The sequence below is a fragment of the Scleropages formosus genome, chromosome 2 (genome assembly GCF_900964775.1).
Source record: "Scleropages formosus chromosome 2, fSclFor1.1, whole genome shotgun sequence".
NCBI lineage: Eukaryota > Metazoa > Chordata > Actinopteri > Osteoglossiformes > Osteoglossidae > Scleropages > Scleropages formosus.
In genome coordinates this window covers 33,610,324-33,627,831 of record NC_041807.1, presented here as the reverse complement: position 1 = coordinate 33,627,831, position 17,508 = coordinate 33,610,324, and the positions used below count along the sequence as shown (strand labels likewise).

The following is a 17,508-nucleotide window of genomic DNA, read 5'->3' as shown; positions in this document are numbered from 1 at the left end:
AGGCTGATGCACTTGTTTGTTAAAGTAACTGATGAATACAGTATTTAAACCCCACTTTTTAGGGTCATGAGAGGAACAAAGCGATTAAAAAATACGTCACTTCCGTTTCTACATGCAGCATTTTCGGCCCAATTTCTGCCGGCGTAATACAAAGATTGTAGTCAGTATCAAGACGGAATGCTGTAAGACCTTGCCTGGCCAGGCTGCTAAACTGAAGTGTTTACCATTTATGCTACTGATAATAGAGTAACATCATCATGTTTTAAGGAGGGTTACTGCAATCAGTTAATATAATTCATCATCGCCATTTTAGAATAAGTCACCTTTTATCGCATTTGTATATTTAAAAGTACAATTTCTTTACGAATAGTATTCACAGAGTCTCGACAGCTCGTCCAATTTCTGAATAAGGGATCAGTTCTGCTGTAGGGTTAAAACATTGATTACACACACATTACGAAAAATTAAGCCACGCATTTGCTAACGCGCATGCGTAAATTTAAGAGCCCTATTATTTTTTCCCGTATTCCACGGCGCAACATCTTTGCACCGAACACTAGCTTTGTTCGTACCGGTCAGCAGTAAAGTGGGCTGGTGGGCCACGCCCTCTGTGACGCCATGTGACGCATCTCAACTACTCCAACTTTGCGTAAGGGGGCGGGCACACACCTAACATGATTTGTGCCCACCCACTTCACCTACGCAAGAAAACGTGTGACGTAGTGACGTAGCACACCGTCACAGTGGGAGTGTTCCATCAGGAGACATGACCCGTCTTCAGCGCGGTGAGCAGCGGTCCTGTAAGTGTCCGTTAAAAGCATACATTAGAACGCGCGGCGTTAATGTACGAGAAGAGAGAAAAAGTGCCATGTATGGGTATGTGATGTTGGCCAGACGCGGCGAACGGTGGTCGTCTTGCCTGTGTTCTCGGCACAGCCCGAGTGCTAGCGTGCTAGCTACGAATGACAGAGACAGGCTGCTGAACTTGTGCTGGACCTGTGTGTGTGTGAGTCGTCGTGTGTGTGGAGGTCTATTCCGCATCTGATGAGGATGGGTCCAGGGTGAGCGCTTCACAGAAATTGTGCTTGAGACTGGCCTTCGCTGGCGCCTCAATGATCCACCTGTCAGTGGCTGTTGTGTCCGAAACGATGCTCAGTCTAGAACTGTACTGTGTGTAGCAGCAGCAGAGCATCTCCCATCTCTCCCTTGTAAATTGTCATGTAAATATACCACAGCAGCCTGCACCTTTCTGTTTAGAGAGAATATGTTCATATAAATATACCCCACCTGTACCTCACTTGTCTGCGTGTCTATACTGATTTAAAATGGAAAATGTACCATATGAACCTGTTCTGCAATCTAAATACAAGCACGTATGTTTTAGTAGCCCTATTATACCACAGGAGCCTGCTTGTTGAAGTTTTGGCTTTTATTGATTTGAAAGATGAAATGAAGACATAATTTCAGATCTTTTCCCTGCCTTTAAGTTTAATAAGATCCTGTAACCAGCAGTTTGTAAGTAAAACAAGAAATGAGGAGAAACTTTCAACATCTTAGCTGCGTAAGTGTGCAAACCCTGTATAATAGGGGTTGTAGCTGTTTTCACATTTTACCATCACACGATTCCAAGTCATTTACAAGGATGGTTTAGCTTCATTTGACATCAGCGGAAGTGGTTGTGGTGAGCCCTAAATAAAATGAGCTGAAAGTTTCTTAGTTCTCTACATAAATATGTCCTGCAATTTTAAAAATATTTAAAATATTTACCTTATGTCAGCTTTGGCTAGGGTGGCAAGACAAACCATTTCTTACAAAAAAGTCTATCAAGCTTGTAAGAACTTTTCTAGAACATGTTTTCAGTCTCCAAAAAAAGAGAGAAAATGCCTTATGATCTGATGAAACCAAGGGAAAACACTTTATTCCTTTCAAAAAATTTCTTTATAGCTAAGCCAACACAAATCATTCACCAAAGAATAGAGGAACTACTGTCAGGCATGGTAGTGGCAGCATCATGCTATGGGAATGTTTCCATTCAGTAGGGACAGGGACTTTGTTCAGGATAGAGATGAAAATTAATAGTTTGGATTATCTGAAAGAGCTGAAATTTTGGCAGGGATGTGGAGAGTTTTGATATCCTTTGTAAATACACAGTAGAACCCAGTTCTTCTATCTGCTTGCATGCTTAATTTTAAAATAAATATACCATAGCAGTCTGTACCGCATCTGCTTAGGCAGGCACATTTTTGTTTAGCAGGTTGCATAGCAACTTGTATCAGTGTCTGCTTAGACCAACACATTTTTGAATATAACTATACTACAGCAGAATAGCTGGGTAGTATTTATGTGTAATATTCACCATTTTTATACACCCTCCTATCAGAAATTTGTCTTAAGAACCTTGCACATGACGCGAATGGAGGAACACCTTACTAAGTTTATTTTTACATAACTTGTGCACAGATTTTCATTGAGTAGTCCTTATTTAATTATTATGTAGCTATAATGATGTTATGTGTTTATATTCCATTACATTGCCTGCATTGCTCATGTCCACACTGCTGTAATAGTGCGCACAACTGCTTTGTGTGCAATTTTACTGAGAAGTACTTGGCATTATACTCATTGTATAATCAATCAGTTGAAGTTCAGTAGCATAAAAACTGTTGTTTTGCAGCAGTGTTTTGCAAATACTGCTTGGAAGTGAAGAAAATCTGTGAGGATCCATGAAAAATGTGTCCATCCTGGAAGGTTTTATATATCATTTAATTGTGAACTGTCTTTATAGTAATTAGTGTTAACGCTAAACCCAGTCAAATTTATACTTTTTCGCAGATGTTCTGTTGAGTTTTTCCATTGTAATCATGACATTGGTTACAAAGAGAAAAGCCAGAAATTGCTGCTGTGTTCCTTGTCCCGTTGAATAGAAAACTCAGTCACAGTGATGTCGTGATGCTTGCTGACAATATGCTGTCTTACCATGTTATCTATTACAGCATGTTTCATTTTGCAGCCAGTGCACTTTGGCAACTGTGCAGCAGAAAAGGTTTTTGCTTAATGTTTAATTTTAGAAAAGGGAAGGCATTACCAAGAAAAAATACAAATACTGTGACCAATGGTCAGGATTTAAGATGATGTTTCACATAGTATGATATGCTCACCTTGGTGAATAAGGTGTGTGGGATGATAACAGTACACGGAGTTCATTGGAAGTCGCTTTGGAGAAAAGCGTATGCTAAATAAATTAATGTAAATGTATTGTTGATATAAGTTTGATGCAGTGGTGATACCTTGATCTCGCTGCTAATTTTTATTATTTACATTTTTTTCAATTTTTTTCATATTTATTCATTTAGCTGACACTTTTCTCACAATGTCATGTTTGTATACTAAACTAATAATTATTTACCAGGTTATGCAGCTACTTTTCACTTGAGCAATTTAGAATAACTATGTCACTCAAAGGTACTACAGCAGGAGGTGGGATTCAAACCTGAGTCCTTCAGCTGCAAGGCAGTGGACCTAACCACTTCAATTTTTGTTGTAGTGGGCTCGCATTTCAATTTTATTAATGTTGGCCTGCTCATAAACAGTGAAACAATAGAAACCAATTTTGCCACAGTAGACCGCAAAGACCTTTGGTGGTTGTTATTCTTGGTGGTTAGAGCCCCTCTCATGATGCTCAATAGCATGTTCCTTACATGTGTTTGACACTAGCGTGTAGATTTTGGCGTGTTCAGAGTCTTAGTCTAGCCCAGGATTGTGTTGCTTGAGTTTGAGAGGAATGAAAGCGGTTGGATTTTGAGAGTGTTGATGTTTTTGTCTACCTCAGTAGCAAAAATGTCCACTGTACATAATGTATACTCTTTAGGACCTCATATGGAGAGTGCTGTATAGACACAGTACACGTGTTTACATATTTTATTGAACTGCTTGGTCTTTTCACCGATGCTATGATTATGTGCAATAACGTGCAAGTTCTCGATGTCTCAGTTTGTCCGAATCAAACAGTTGTGATTTTCAGCTGTTTAAAATGTCGAATTTCTTAAGCTGACGCTTGTGTGTTCTGACTGGCAGTTTCGGCAGTTTAGATTCCAGCTATAACAGCAAGTTCTACAGTAACTCAAAGACCCGGTTAGTGCCAAATTGGCTAGTTCCTCTTTCTTGCATTTAGGGTGCGAGATCTGCGGCCTGAAGACGACGCGGGGCTGAGTTTGTGCTGAAGTCTAATTTTAACCGTTGAGGCACAGTGGTGCGCAGTGTTGGGGGGTGCTGGTTGTGTTTCACACGTGGCAGGTGTCCTGTTTCCCCTTGGGATTGCACCTCCAGGGCCGGCTGTGCGTTTCAGACAGAGCAGCGATTCTGGGTCCCGCACTCTCTCTCTCCTCCTGCCCCAGAGCGAGCCTGTATCCGGCGCTCGCTGCTCTCTGTGGTAACAGCCCGGATGACCCGATAGCTGTCATGTCTCACCCTATGAGGTAATGGCTGGGACAGGCCGGCAGCATCTCTGGTTACCTTGGAATTCCAGCAAATTCACCTTCCTCGGGCTACTGTTAGATCTATATACACAGTGATCCGCATTTGCCTTGTTAAAGCAGCTGTCAAGATTTTCTAAATGCTTTTATTTTGCCTTTCTTACAGCTGTTAGCGGTGTTTTCGGGCAATTAAGAGAGAGAAGCAGTGTAGCGAGGCGCACGCACGGTCACAGTAGATGGGAGCGTTGTAATTGGATACAGTGCTATTGATGACATTAGTAAGTTAAATAATGGATCGCCGACACGTTACTTAATGCTAACGCATTCTTTAAACACTGTTGTCATGAAATGTAAGAGTGTTGAAAAGATGAGAGGCCTCCGACAGGAAGCAATGCTGCTGTCCCGCTTGGATTTGTGTGCTGTGAAATGAGACAAAACCGTAGGATCAGAGGGATCCGGTGAAGATAGAGCTCTTGCAGCGGCGCATCTCTCATGATGCCACTGTGTTCTTTAACCGGACTTTCAACTGGCTAAATGTGAAAATATCTCTTTGGTTTTCTTCATGCCTGGCAGAAACAGAGACTGTTTCCTTTCTGTTTTTCCTCGATTTTTTTTTTTTTTTTTTTGTGCAGCTGTCCAAACAAGACTCCTTGAAAATAATAATCTAGAGAAAGGGTTTGGTTTGTCTCACCACAGAGCACCCATTTAGCTTTCTCAGGACTGCTTGGACAATTCTGAGCATCTCCATGATATGTCCAGCCATGTTAGTATCTAGGGATCTTATTGGAAATAACAATTCTTTCAGTCTTTACCTATACCCTGCTTCCTTTGGTTTACGGAACAGATCAAGTTACGAATTTTCCAAACTTTTTGCGGTTTATTTTTAGTTCTATTTTCCTCACTTATTTATTCATTAAAATTTTGGGTCTGTAGCACAGTAGGACTGCCTTAATTTGGCTCATCTTCAGTGTTTACAGCTTGTGTTCAGTCACAAAATATGGAGTGCTGCACACATTTTTTGGGTGAACTGGTCAACAGTTTGTGGAGACAAATGTGATTTTTATTTTCAGTCACTAGATTTATTGTTGCTTGAGGTTGAAATTAAACTTTTACAAAGTATTTAAAAATTTATTTTAGCTTTATTCCAAACTTTTACAGCCTCTCTTCCATAAATGAATTGAAATAGAGTTTTATTGACTTTTATTTATTTGTAAAAGTGACTTTGGATTTATGAGCACGAGGAGATACAAATGGACTTCTGCTGCTGATCGTGTTCCTTAGCTGAGGAGGCAGTAGACATGCATCATAAGGGGTATGAATGAGATTTTAATAGTAATTTTTTTTCTGGTAACTATCCCAGCAAGTAAAGTTGCTCACGATCCTTTTGGTGCTTCAGTGTGACCTACTATCCCTCAGCAGGGAAGCCAACAGGTACAGCAAGGTGGTTCTTCAGATAGCATATGTCAGGGACAAGAGCTCCGGCCTGTTTTTTTTTTTTTTTCTTTCCCTAATTATTTTCCTATTCCTTTTTAATATAGGAGTGTTGCATACCAGCTGTTGTATGTTCTTTGGCCACTAGCAGATGTGAACTTTTGTTGATTCACGCCAGATCGTGTGCTGATAGTTATACACCGTGACTTTTGCAACAATGCCGCTCGGTGAATGGACAGACATAGCCTCTGTTTTTCCGTGTTCTAAACCTGAAGGCAAATATGCCAGCTGTACTTGCAGTGGCACACCCCTTGCTTCGGGCCACTCTGATGAGCCTGCATGAGAGGAAGGCAAATGGACTGTACTGCACATCTTACCGAACCTGCACACATAATTCCCTGGCCTAATTCCTTTTATTGATGGCTGCCTGTCTCTGAGAGGGAGGGAGGGAGACAGAGTTACTGTACGTTGGTTCCAGGATTAGGACCCTTGGGCGAGGATCCAAAAAGAATGATTACCAGTGAACATTGTGGAATGACTCAACAGGGGAGTGGTGGTTTCATCACAGTATGTCCTGCTAACTCATTGTGGTTACTGGTCTTGATTGCACAGCAACCGTTCAGTACATTACTCTACAAATACTCAAAATCTGACTTTTTTTTTAAATTCTCTTCCAATGACTGCATATTAGCTTGGTGTTGCCTCTGATCTTCTGAGGCTCAAGACAGTGTATGGCAGTACAAGTGATGAAACCTACTCAGTGTTTGTGTGGTTTCTTTCTTTCTTTGTTTTAATCAAAATCTTTGGTACACAAGCTAGAAACTTGACATTTAATTTTTTCCATTATTTAAGAAAACCTTTTTCTTTGGTCCACAATTTGTGATGGAGCATCTGCAGGTCAGTTCTTGAACCAATGGATCATGAAGGAATACTTGAAAAATATTTGTCACTAACTTGCTTCTGGCAAACTTACTCTCAGAAGGATATATTGCATTAGCTATTGCTTCTTCAGGCATTGTATCAGTACTCCTTGCAGGAGGAAGGACAGCTCATTCCACCTTCATATTGCCCCTTGATTTGGTCAGACAGGATTTGCCAACATGCTACATCCCCAAAAGGACAATTCATGGCGTTTCCATGTTTGGTTAAGAAGAAATCAGAGTGAAAGAGTAGAATTTGCAACGATACGGAGGTAGAATGTCGCAGAAGATGCCCGGAGAAGCAAAATGTGTCGGAAGTATCGATACACTTGTTGACCGTGATGATGTTGTCCAAAACCCAATGGAAGTTTTGACTAGTTTGCATCTATCGGGGGTACCACGTAACAATCTGACTGTAAAGATGGGCTGTCGAAAAAATTACAAATCACTCCATCGGATCTTCCATTCACTTTTAAGCACCTGCCATTACCTCACTGAGTTAGTTTGCGCATGTTCATTAACAAAGCTGGGCAAATTACCCAGCTTTAAAAATAGGTAAATAATTGTAAGTAGCTTAACATCGAAAATTGCTTTGGTGAAAAGCATCAGCTAAATTAATAAATGTTTGAAAATGTATGGATGTAAATCTCAGGGTCCATCACTGATGTTAGTCTGAGCCTGGAGTCGTCATGCTTTTCAGATGGGCATCACTTCATGCTAGATGCTTACGTGTTGGAATACAAAACATTTCGATATCTGTGCACCAGAAGGAAAAACCTAGAATATTCTGTATGAAGAAGCTCTGCAACACAAAAATTCCTATGTACCAAATGCAGCAAATTTATGGATTGTAAAGTTCAATAATATATAATTTGAAGATGTGATGCCACCTTGAAATTCGGCAGGTGTGATGTTCGAGACCTGCTCAGGATGCACAGAGTTTACATGTTTCTTTTCATTTTTGCATCCCCCCCAGACATGCAGAAGAAGGCACTGGCAATCCACTTCCGTTCCTCCCTTGCCACAAAAACCATGCAGGCGGTCACTATGAGTCAGGACTGACTAGATGGCACATACATACAGTATGTAATTTTTTTTTTTTGCCTTTCCATTTTCTGATCTGGGCAACACCAGGGTAACTCTGCTAGTTGCCTGATAATCGGGAGCAATAATTATGTTCCCAGTTCCTGTACTGCTCTGACTTTCTGTACTTTATCCTGTGAGATGCTTTGGAACTCTGTGTGTGATTGTTTTTATTACAATTTGTTTGCTTAGTCTTTGTATCCCATGTAGCTTTATGTATCAGGTTATTTAAGAGCTGAGCATTTTATTTATACAACTTAGACAGACTCCCTGACTTTAAGGTCCTACTGCAGGCTTCCTCCTAGGAATTAAACAGTCTTTAGACTCCAAGTCATTCTTTAATCAAGAGACAACCTGCTGCACATGAAGGTTTTCGTTGAAAGTTATTTCACTTCTCCTGTTCAGTCGAAAAACAGCCGAAAGCAGCTTGTTACACATGACTTGTGTATGATGTGAGGCTAAACAACATGGCAGTCTGTAAACACAATTACTGTATTTATTGTCCCTGGTGTGACATTTGTTCACAATTCAGCCCTGAAGACCACAGGACAATGGCACACCATTATGGGCTGGCCGAGCTCATCTGAAAATAAAGCACGTGGCCAGCATTTGCCAGAATGGCCCTTGTTGTGGAGGCCTGCGCCCATGGTGTGTGTCACGCAGCGGCCGTGTTTGAAGGGGCTCTCCAAAAATGTGCCGATTCATCACAGACCGCAGCGTCCGGCTGGATGTGCTCAGCACGTCTCCTGAGAAGAGTGTTAGACGGCCACGGCACTGCTGTACAATGCAATTTTTCATTTGCCATACGATCAGTAAGCACACCTTCTTTACATTGTCTGTTTACTCTGTGCTTTTTGTAACTTGTCTGGTGTCGGCTGACCGGCTGCTTGCTTTTACTTACCAAGGTTGCGTGTTGTTTATTCATCCCCAAGGTGTTTAATGTGGAAAGATGTACATGATGTGGGTGTACCTGAGTGATCGTGGGTGTTGTGTGGGGTTTAACAGGTCTTTTCTCTGCTGAAGGTGGATTAAACAGGATTTTCCTCTTAATTCAAGTTAACGGTAAAAAAAAAATAAAAAAATGAAGGCTACACTTTTTGTAAAACTATCTGCAGTAGAGGACTGGATTTCAGCCGTTAGCATTGGTTACGATTTCCTCGAGTTTGTTTTCGTACTGGGATAGGTGGGTGAAATGTGTGTTTGTGAGGTAGTACCTGATGGTTAGATCCAGTTCCCAGGCAGAACTGTTGACAGATGACGTTGAGGAGGCTTTCAAAGTGAACATTGTGTTCGACTTGTTTGACTGGGGTGTTTCTCTCAAATATTGGCTCTCTTCCCAAGCAGGCGTTCATCAACTGAAGTTGTTGAAAGAAACGTTCCCAAAAGTAGAATACCCAGATTTAATATTGGCAGTTAGTTCCTTCGACTTAAAATTAATTTTCATATCCACTATTGCTCAGAAATGTGTACTTAAGTGTGTGGTGTGTGACTGTGCGCTGGAAATCCAAATAAACCATAAATTCACACTTTTGCTGCAGCAGAGCTGTGTAAACGTCGAGTGTCTTAATGCGTTTAAACTGAACTGAGGATGCTGTAGAATGATTTTTCACTCTACGAAATTGAGCATCCTCCTTTTTTTTCCCCATTGTCCAGCAGCACAATGTTCTTTTATATGTCTGTTCTGAGCATTGCTGCTGCTCCACCCAGAATGCAAAGTGTGTGAACACAGCTCATTGTCACCTCATCCTGGTTCGCTTGCAGTTTCCCAACTTTTCACACCCTGCAGCAATAGAGATGGCGAATGTTCAGGGAAACTCTGTCTGGAGGATCACAAGACTCAGTCCCCTTTGACGGGGGTCCCTTTGCGAACCGCACTGCTTTTTTTAGTGACCACACTCACAGGTTACTTTTTTTTTTTCTTCTTTTTTTTTTTTTTTCCAGAAGCGCTGTTTCCGGAAGATCTAAATCTCATATGATGTGGCAGAGTACTGAAAGCACATGGTCTCCAACAATAGCATTTAGGTCCTCAAAGGCCCCCATGAGGGGATTTTGAATAGATATAAAAATGCAATCAATCTAAGGATGCAAAATCCCTCTTACTTGGATGAGGTGGAAATAAATGACACAAATCCTTGTGGACAGTTCCATCATGTGAGTTAGCAGATTAAAAAAAATAGAACAGGGACACGTAGGTATCATCTCGCTATGGCCGTGAGTGGTTTCCGCCGCCAGGATCGCGGTGCGTTGCGATGTTCGTCGTCGCACTTCTGGAGAGAACTTTTCTGTGTGGGATGGCGAGAAAACAACTCTTAGCTCCGACAGCTGTGGCGGCTGGGGACTCCAAAGGAAATGCGGCGATATCGGCATGGGGCGCCTGCCTATCGGCACCGTTCTTCAGACCGCCCTCTTTTACACTTAATTTATTGACATTTAATTAATCTCTGTGTTTATCGTCCACTATAACTGCATCCGCCTCTCTGCAGTATAAACAGCGTGCAAGCGAGAATATTTCATTATAAAATGTGCTTGTATAAGAATTGACCTTTATTTTTCTTTCCTTTAAAACAAGAATGCGTAACTATAAGTGACAGAATGGTGGAATCTGCTGAGGACGGTGTTTTTCTGCGGTGGGGGCGTTTGAGCGCCTCTAGCTGCTCCGTTTATTTTTTACAGTATCATGTGTTTCATATGTTTGTGCAGTTACAGAAGGGCTGCTCAGCATTTCACGATCTCCCTCGATTTTGGGTCATTTCGGAATAGTAGCTGTGAGCACTATGCAGTACAGCATGGTATACAGTAATATTTATTATGTTTTTGGCCAATACTTTTGTTCGGAGGCACCTTACCATCTCAGGTTTGTGTGCCAAGCTACTTGCAATGATTTACCTATTAATACAGGTGAGTAATTTTTACTGGAGAAATTCAGGGCGAATACCTTACTTAAGGGTACCACAGCAGGAGCAGGAGTCCTTTGACTGCAAAGCGACAACTGTAGCCACTGTGCCGCCTGGTGTGTTGTACGCCGAATATTCCAGAGAGTCCAGATGTATGTGAATGTGACTCACTGACGGCTTTCTCCCCTTCTGCAGGTGGTTGCTTGCACTGAGTCGAGGCAGCCTGAGAGGGCTGATGGTAGGTAGCTTCTCTTCGTCGAGGTCTCCACCTACATTAACTTCTCATGACTCCATGAAGCGCTGACAATTCCCAAGTGAACAGTCCATATGCGTAGTGTGAACCTGTAGCAGAGCTCATCGCTGTGATGCCCTCTTGACTGTTGGAGCTAGATGCTAGTTGTTCTAGATTAATGCTTTAACTTGTGAATTCAGGCTTAATTTCTGATATAATGCAAAAATCAAGTACTGCATTGTTTAATGCATTGGAACATTCTGATATTGTTTTAAAAACGGAAAGTAGAAATGCTGTATAAATGCAAATGGTGTGATCTAGTACCATTTCTGTCCTGTTTCACAAACAGAATGAATCTGTCGGGGTGGGGGGTGTGATGAATGTTGAGTGATGCAGGGCTGACGTACAGGTCAAGAGCTCGCTGGGGAGAGCAGCATTAATCCTGCCGGGAAGGCTGTTTTGGGGCAGCACTCTGTCCTTGGAGAGGCCTGTATCGGGGACGCTGAGCTCGTCCTCCTCCCTGTCTCCTTGGGTTCATGCTGTCTCACATGCCTGAGCTTTGCTGATCCAGCCATGTGCAAAAACTTGAGCTCGATGCGGGACATTCTCTCAGTGCCCTCTCTGAGGGGGCACGGTATCCCAAAGGTTCATCTGAAACAGGATTGAAATATGTCATTAAACAGCAGTATATCAGAAATTATTTTATCATCTCCCAGTCATTCATTGATGCTGATTTGTTTCTTTAATCTAGTCAAGCTTGTTTGTGTAGATTGTGTTGGTGTCTTTGGTTGTGTGTGATGTGGTGGTTTGTGTACCCGCATAAAAGAAGTGTCCCATTTGGCTGATTACGGGTTCCTCAGTGAAGGCACCTGTTCAACGAAATTTAAAATTACACGGGATGGGTATGGGTGCATGGTCAGGCCTCCAGGTCACACAGCTGAACCAAACAGTTGTTGTTTCTTGTCTGTTGCTTCTCTTGTCCGTCATTTGCTGTGTCATAATTCCTTTTATATTTCCTTTTTGTGGTAGACGAGCATGACTTTGAGCCAGTCTGCAGACGCACGCGCCCTCACACGCACGAACTGAGTGACAGCGCTCGGCTTTGACACGCCTCATAGAGGGTGTTCCCATAACACTGCCCCCCATCCCATCCTCACCACCCTCCCCTTCCGCAGCCCATGCGAGACTGTCTTCCAAAGTACCTTGGGGCACTCCCAGATGGATCACAGTAGCAATGAGCAGAACCATGAGGAGCTGGACCCGGGAGGCAGAGGAGCGCCGCAGAGCCGCAGGGCCTCCGAGCCAGAACACGGTCTGTCAAAAATGACCCACAGTGCCTTGGAGAACATGGGTGCGCTGGGGCAGGGCCTGAGGCAGCTCTTCCAGCACCAGCGGAGGCGCTCGTCAGTCTCACCCCATGGCACAGCCCTCAGCTCCGCCTCCTTTGCAAGTGGCCCCGCCCCCGAGTCCCAAGAGGCGGGGCCCCTCCCTGTGGATCCACCCACGGTCCTCCTTGACACTGACCCCTCCACTTCCACCCACCCCGCAGCTCTGAACCGGGTGCTGCAGCAGATCCGAGGCGCCCCCACAATGAAGCGAGGGACCAGCCTGCAGAGCCGCCGCAGCAAGGCAACCGGGGACCCCCCAAAGGGCAGTCCCCAGATCCACCGGCGGAGCACCCAGGAGGCCCTGCTGCTGGCAGGCCGCCCACGCTCCTCGTCCACCACCGACACGCCCAGCAGCCCCAGCCTGGCCGAGGTACCGCAGATGGGCGTGCACCCCAGCACAGATGAGCCAGAGCGGGTGAGTGTGTGTGCTGTGCTGAGCTGACTTCCCAGTGTGTCCTGAGCTTTTCCCCCGTGTTTTGGCCCGTGCGCCAACCCAGAGTGTGGACTGTGAAGACAGCATCCCTGCTGGACCAAGCTGATGGCTGCCATTCAGCTTGGCGGTGGCCTCGCAGCCCGACCCGCTTGATATGTTGGTGTCAGTCTGTCCTTTGGCAGAGTGAGGTGCAGGTCAGTGAGCATTCGGCAGCTCTCAGCGTGGCACAGGACTCGCTGCGCCGCGGCCAACACATTCTGACACTTGTGCCTTGTGGGTACGTGGACCGAGCCAGATACCTCCCAGCCGGGGGGTTGGGGAAGAGCGGTGGCTGGTCTTTTCTCGATCATTCTGCTGCGGTGAAAGTGACAGATCTCGAATTTGCTGCTTTAGCTCTGTGGGAGGAACACTGGAACAATGCAGTATGAAGCGGCATTATGAAAGATTTCCTTTTTTTGTTTGTTCTGTAATATTTGGTCGGGGGTGGAACGGTATGTGATTGCCCGCCAACACTCTGGAAGTACATTTAAAAATACTATTAACATCTTTTTTCCTGGTTTAATGCTTAAAGCAAATCAAAGCTCATCTACATGGAACACTCAGATTACAACAAAAAATGTGATATCACTTTTTTTTTTACATTTATCTATTAGCATTTATTTTTTTAGCAGATGCTTTTCTCCAAAGCAACTTCCAACGAACTCTATGTAGTGTTATCAGCCCACACACCTTATTCACCAAGGTGACATACACTGCTAGATACACTACTATATAAAGGGTCACTCATCCAGACATCAGTGGAACACACTCTCTCTGTCACTCACACACCATGGGGGAACCTGAACCACATGTCTTTGGACTGTGGGAGGAAACCGGAGCACTCAGAGGAAACCCACGCAGACAAGGCGAGAACATACAAACGCCATACAGACTGAGCGGTGATCGAACCCATGTCCTCTCACACCACCCAGGCACTGTGAGACAGCAGCGCTATTCGCTGTGTCACCATGCTGCCTTTTTTACCCCTTTTTCCTTGTAAATACTTTTTTCAAAAGATGATCGGTGTTCATGCAGCAAGTTCATGTTAAAGGGTAGCAGGCGATTCATTAGCAAAGTGTGTGTGTTTGTACAAGAGGCATTTTTGCTGTGTGTGAAGCGAAGGACCCATGTTTTTTCCATGACCAAAGCTGCTTCCTTTTTTGCTGACCATGGATCCTGCAAGACATGGAGGCCTGAGGTGGGTCACAGAGTGTGATGTTAAGAGTCATGGTCCAGAATTCTGCACGGGGAGGACTCATTGAGTGCGGTGCCTGCGTTGTCCACCACTGCTATACACAAAACCCAGTGTGTCCTGCTCGGTGTGTACAACTTCCTGTAATTGCATCTGGCCCTTCCTGTAAGTGTATGCCTTCCTGTAATCGCATCTCTGCTCACGACGGACCACGAACTACAGCTCCACCTCTTCAGAGGACCCATTAGAGCATTGCTAACATGCACTGGGGGGGAAATCATGACCTTTTTATTGGAAAACAGGGTGTGTGAACAGTGTTTGTGTGCTTCTGTCGCTGTTTGGGCCGATTATTGAATGAGATTGCGACCCTGTGGCGTTTTGGTTGTGGAAAATGGAAGATTAAAATGCATTTTGATTTTTATATTATGAATCCAAATGCTGGAACGGCTTTCTGTCCGCCGAGTGGGCAGCATGAGGAGAAACCGTCTGGCAGCCTTTCCCTCCAGCTGGTGTTGTGGCAGAGTGGAGAAAAGCGAGGTGTGTGTGTGTGTGTGTGTGTGTGCGCGCGCGCGCCCGCGCATGCCTGTGCACATGTACTCTACAGGGTCTTTGTGTGCAAATGTGCACATGCGTGCAATGAAAACAGTATGGAGGAAACACGATGCCTAGAAGAAGGGCTCCATGAGCCCCAGAACACCATAATCATAATCCCTCTCCCTGACCAGCGCTGGATCCCTCCGTACTGCCGTGGTAACGGAGGTGTCGCACAGCATTAAGGAGTAGCTGTGTCACATTAGCAGGGTTATTTTTACCATGCAGCTCGACATGCTCTCAGTTGGCGCTGCGTTTCGAAGTACAGAGATGTGGGCAGAGTTTTGACTGAGCGTGAGCGAGATCGTGGGTAGCGATACCCATGGAAGAGGTCCGGAGAGGTTTGGGGTTTTGCCTATTTCTCTCCTGTTTCGTGTGTCATGATTCTGTTTGGATTTTCTCCATGTGCGTTTTGTGAAGGTGGGTGGATGGATGGAGAGAACAATCCTCACGTTGCCTCCCTACTTTGCATGAATGAGGCCATTCTTGGCCTGACCTCCAACAGGGATGAATAGCAGTGCTCTCCCTTGGCTGGACCAAGTCGCCTGCAGGGCCACAAAGGGCCTCTGTTCCGCAGCCTCTTCTGTGCCTCACCAGTGGCTGGCACTGCCAAGGGGGGCATGGCCCCGGGGTCCACCTTCCCCTTGGTGCTGCGCTTCCCCAGGTCTCTCTCTCGCACACGCACACACGCACACGCACACACACACACGCACACACACACACGCACACACACACACACACACACACACACACACACACACACGGAGCAGCCACTGCCTTTCTCATCATCGCCTTCTCTTTGCTGGCAGTTCTGCCTGGCCAGATCTGTGTTTAGGAGAAGTTGTAACACAAGAAAGGTCCTCCTCTTTTTTTTTAATTTTTTTAAATTTTTTTTAAATAGACAGAGTTAGTGGAGGGAATTTAACATTGTGGATTCACCAGCTTTTTGCCATTGCTGTGGCAAAAAGAATGCGGTGTACAACAAAGAAATGTGTACATGATTCTCAACTCTGTTTCCTGCAGTCGTGTTGGAGAGTCCGCGCCTGTTCGGTTATGTAACAGTCAGCTTGGCCCTAATGAGTTGTTATAAGCGCTCAAGTATTGTTTCAACTGCAACATGCCCCATTAAGCCTCTAAGCGTGCCTTTCTGGTTTTGATCACTCCACTATGACACGGCACCAGTTAACATGTGGCTCCTACAGGCAGAACCAGCTGGAAGGAGTGGAAAAGAGTAAATGTAATCGCCGCTGGGCTGGAGGCCTCAAGGAAGGATCAGGATCCTGTCTACTTGCATGGAGGTGAGGCAGAGTTATTTTGGAGGCAGGGAGGGAAAAGAAACATGTGTATTCAGATCATTGGTCAGCGTATTGAAGTCAGCATCCTATTCTGTGGGTGAACTCCTCCAGATCAAGCCCATGCTGAGGTGCCCTTTTGTTTGTTTTGTGCTCTTGACACCGTCTGGACTGTAGTGACTCCATCTCATCTCATCGGTGCTGGGGACAGAGAAATACGGGGGAGCCTAGCACTGAGGCACAAGGGAGTGGCAAACAGCCTGATGATAGACCGTCTCCATTTAAACTTAGTGCAGAAAACAATGGACACATAATTACCCCCCCCCCCCCCCCCCCCCCCCAGTCCAAGGATGGAGTTTGTCTTATTAAGGTGCATTTGTCCTGTGGTGGCCAGGGGAGATCTTGAGCTTTTGATTGCCTCTCCCTTTTCCCCATACGTGAACTATGCACTGAAATATCACTCATGTCCTGAGCTGTAGCACTTCCGCTCCATCACTGTCACGGGTACAAGCTGACTACTGCGGCGCTCTCCCTTGGTTCCTGAAGAGCTTCTGGCTATGAATGCCCATAACCATGGGGTCTGCCACAGTACTTGTGGTAGACTGTCCACAGGCACAGAGGAACATGCTGAGCTCAGCATGGCATAGGACCATCCAGTCCCAGTAAGAAACAGTTTTTGTCCCACATATTTTTGGGAGACTTATCAAAGCTCTGCATCATGTAAACTTCCTGTTATAACGGACTTTCTTATTGAAATAATATATGAATTGGTTAGCAGGGAAAGGGACAAGACTCTCAATGTTATTTAATGCAGAAGAATGATGTGTGTTTCCATATAGCTTTACACTTAAGTTTGCCGCAAAAGGCTGTTTACACAAACTGGTAACATCGTGCATGCATCCATCCATCATCGTAACCTGTCCATTGGAGGGTCATGCTGGTGCAGAACCTGAGCTGGAAGCATAGGGTGCAGCATTCGCCCTGGATGCGGTACCAGCCCATCTCAGGGGAGTCACATTTATTAATTGAAACATACACACATTAAAGGCAGAAATGAATGTAGATTCACCAACGCACCATTAAAAAAAATATAATTTTGTATTATTATTTTCCTCTCGGGCGCACGGTGGTGCAGTATTCTTAGCCGTGTCCCACTCTCTGGTGGGTCTGGGGTTCGAGTCCTGCTTGGGGTGCCTTGCAGTGGACTGGTGTCCTGTCCAGGGTGTGCCCCTTCCAGCCTTGTGCCCTTTGTTGCTGGTTTAGGCTCCAGCTCGCCACGACCCTGCTCGGGGCAAACGGTTTCTGACAGTGTGCGTGTGTGTATATTTTCCTCTCTAGTGCTCTGTCAGCACATGGTCCATGGGAGCCTGTTGGTGTTGACATACCCAAAAGCCTACATTTACATTAATGGAAATCTCTGTGCCCAAAGAGGCAGACATGTCTCTCTCTCCCCCCCCCCCCCCCCCCCAGGTGTGCTTTGTTGTGTGTGTTCTGCATGAGCAGACTGATCTGAGAAGAAACTGAGAGCATTGGCATAGGTA

The 17,508-nt window shown here is 44.9% G+C and overlaps 1 protein-coding gene across 6 annotated transcripts in view; it reads left to right on the top strand.

Moving 5' to 3' along the window:
• The first annotated feature begins 737 nt into the window (after positions 1-737).
• The window catches only part of tmcc1a (transmembrane and coiled-coil domain family 1a), a 62,096-nt gene continuing 45,325 nt past the window's right edge, over positions 738-17,508 (top strand). The window contains exons 1-5 of one of the 6 annotated variants that reach the window (XM_018762286.2): positions 744-800; positions 7,800-7,905; positions 8,439-8,718; positions 10,996-11,038; positions 12,582-12,835. In XM_018762286.2, coding sequence (XP_018617802.1) covers positions 8,524-8,718; positions 10,996-11,038; positions 12,582-12,835 — 492 coding nt within the window. In that variant the 5' untranslated portion in view covers positions 744-800; positions 7,800-7,905; positions 8,439-8,523. Of the gene's footprint in view, positions 801-7,799; positions 7,906-8,438; positions 8,719-10,995; positions 11,039-12,061; positions 12,836-17,508 lie in introns of those variants that run through there. The other 5 variants (XM_018762287.2, XM_018762283.2, XM_018762285.2 and 2 more) reach the window with 5 other exon arrangements.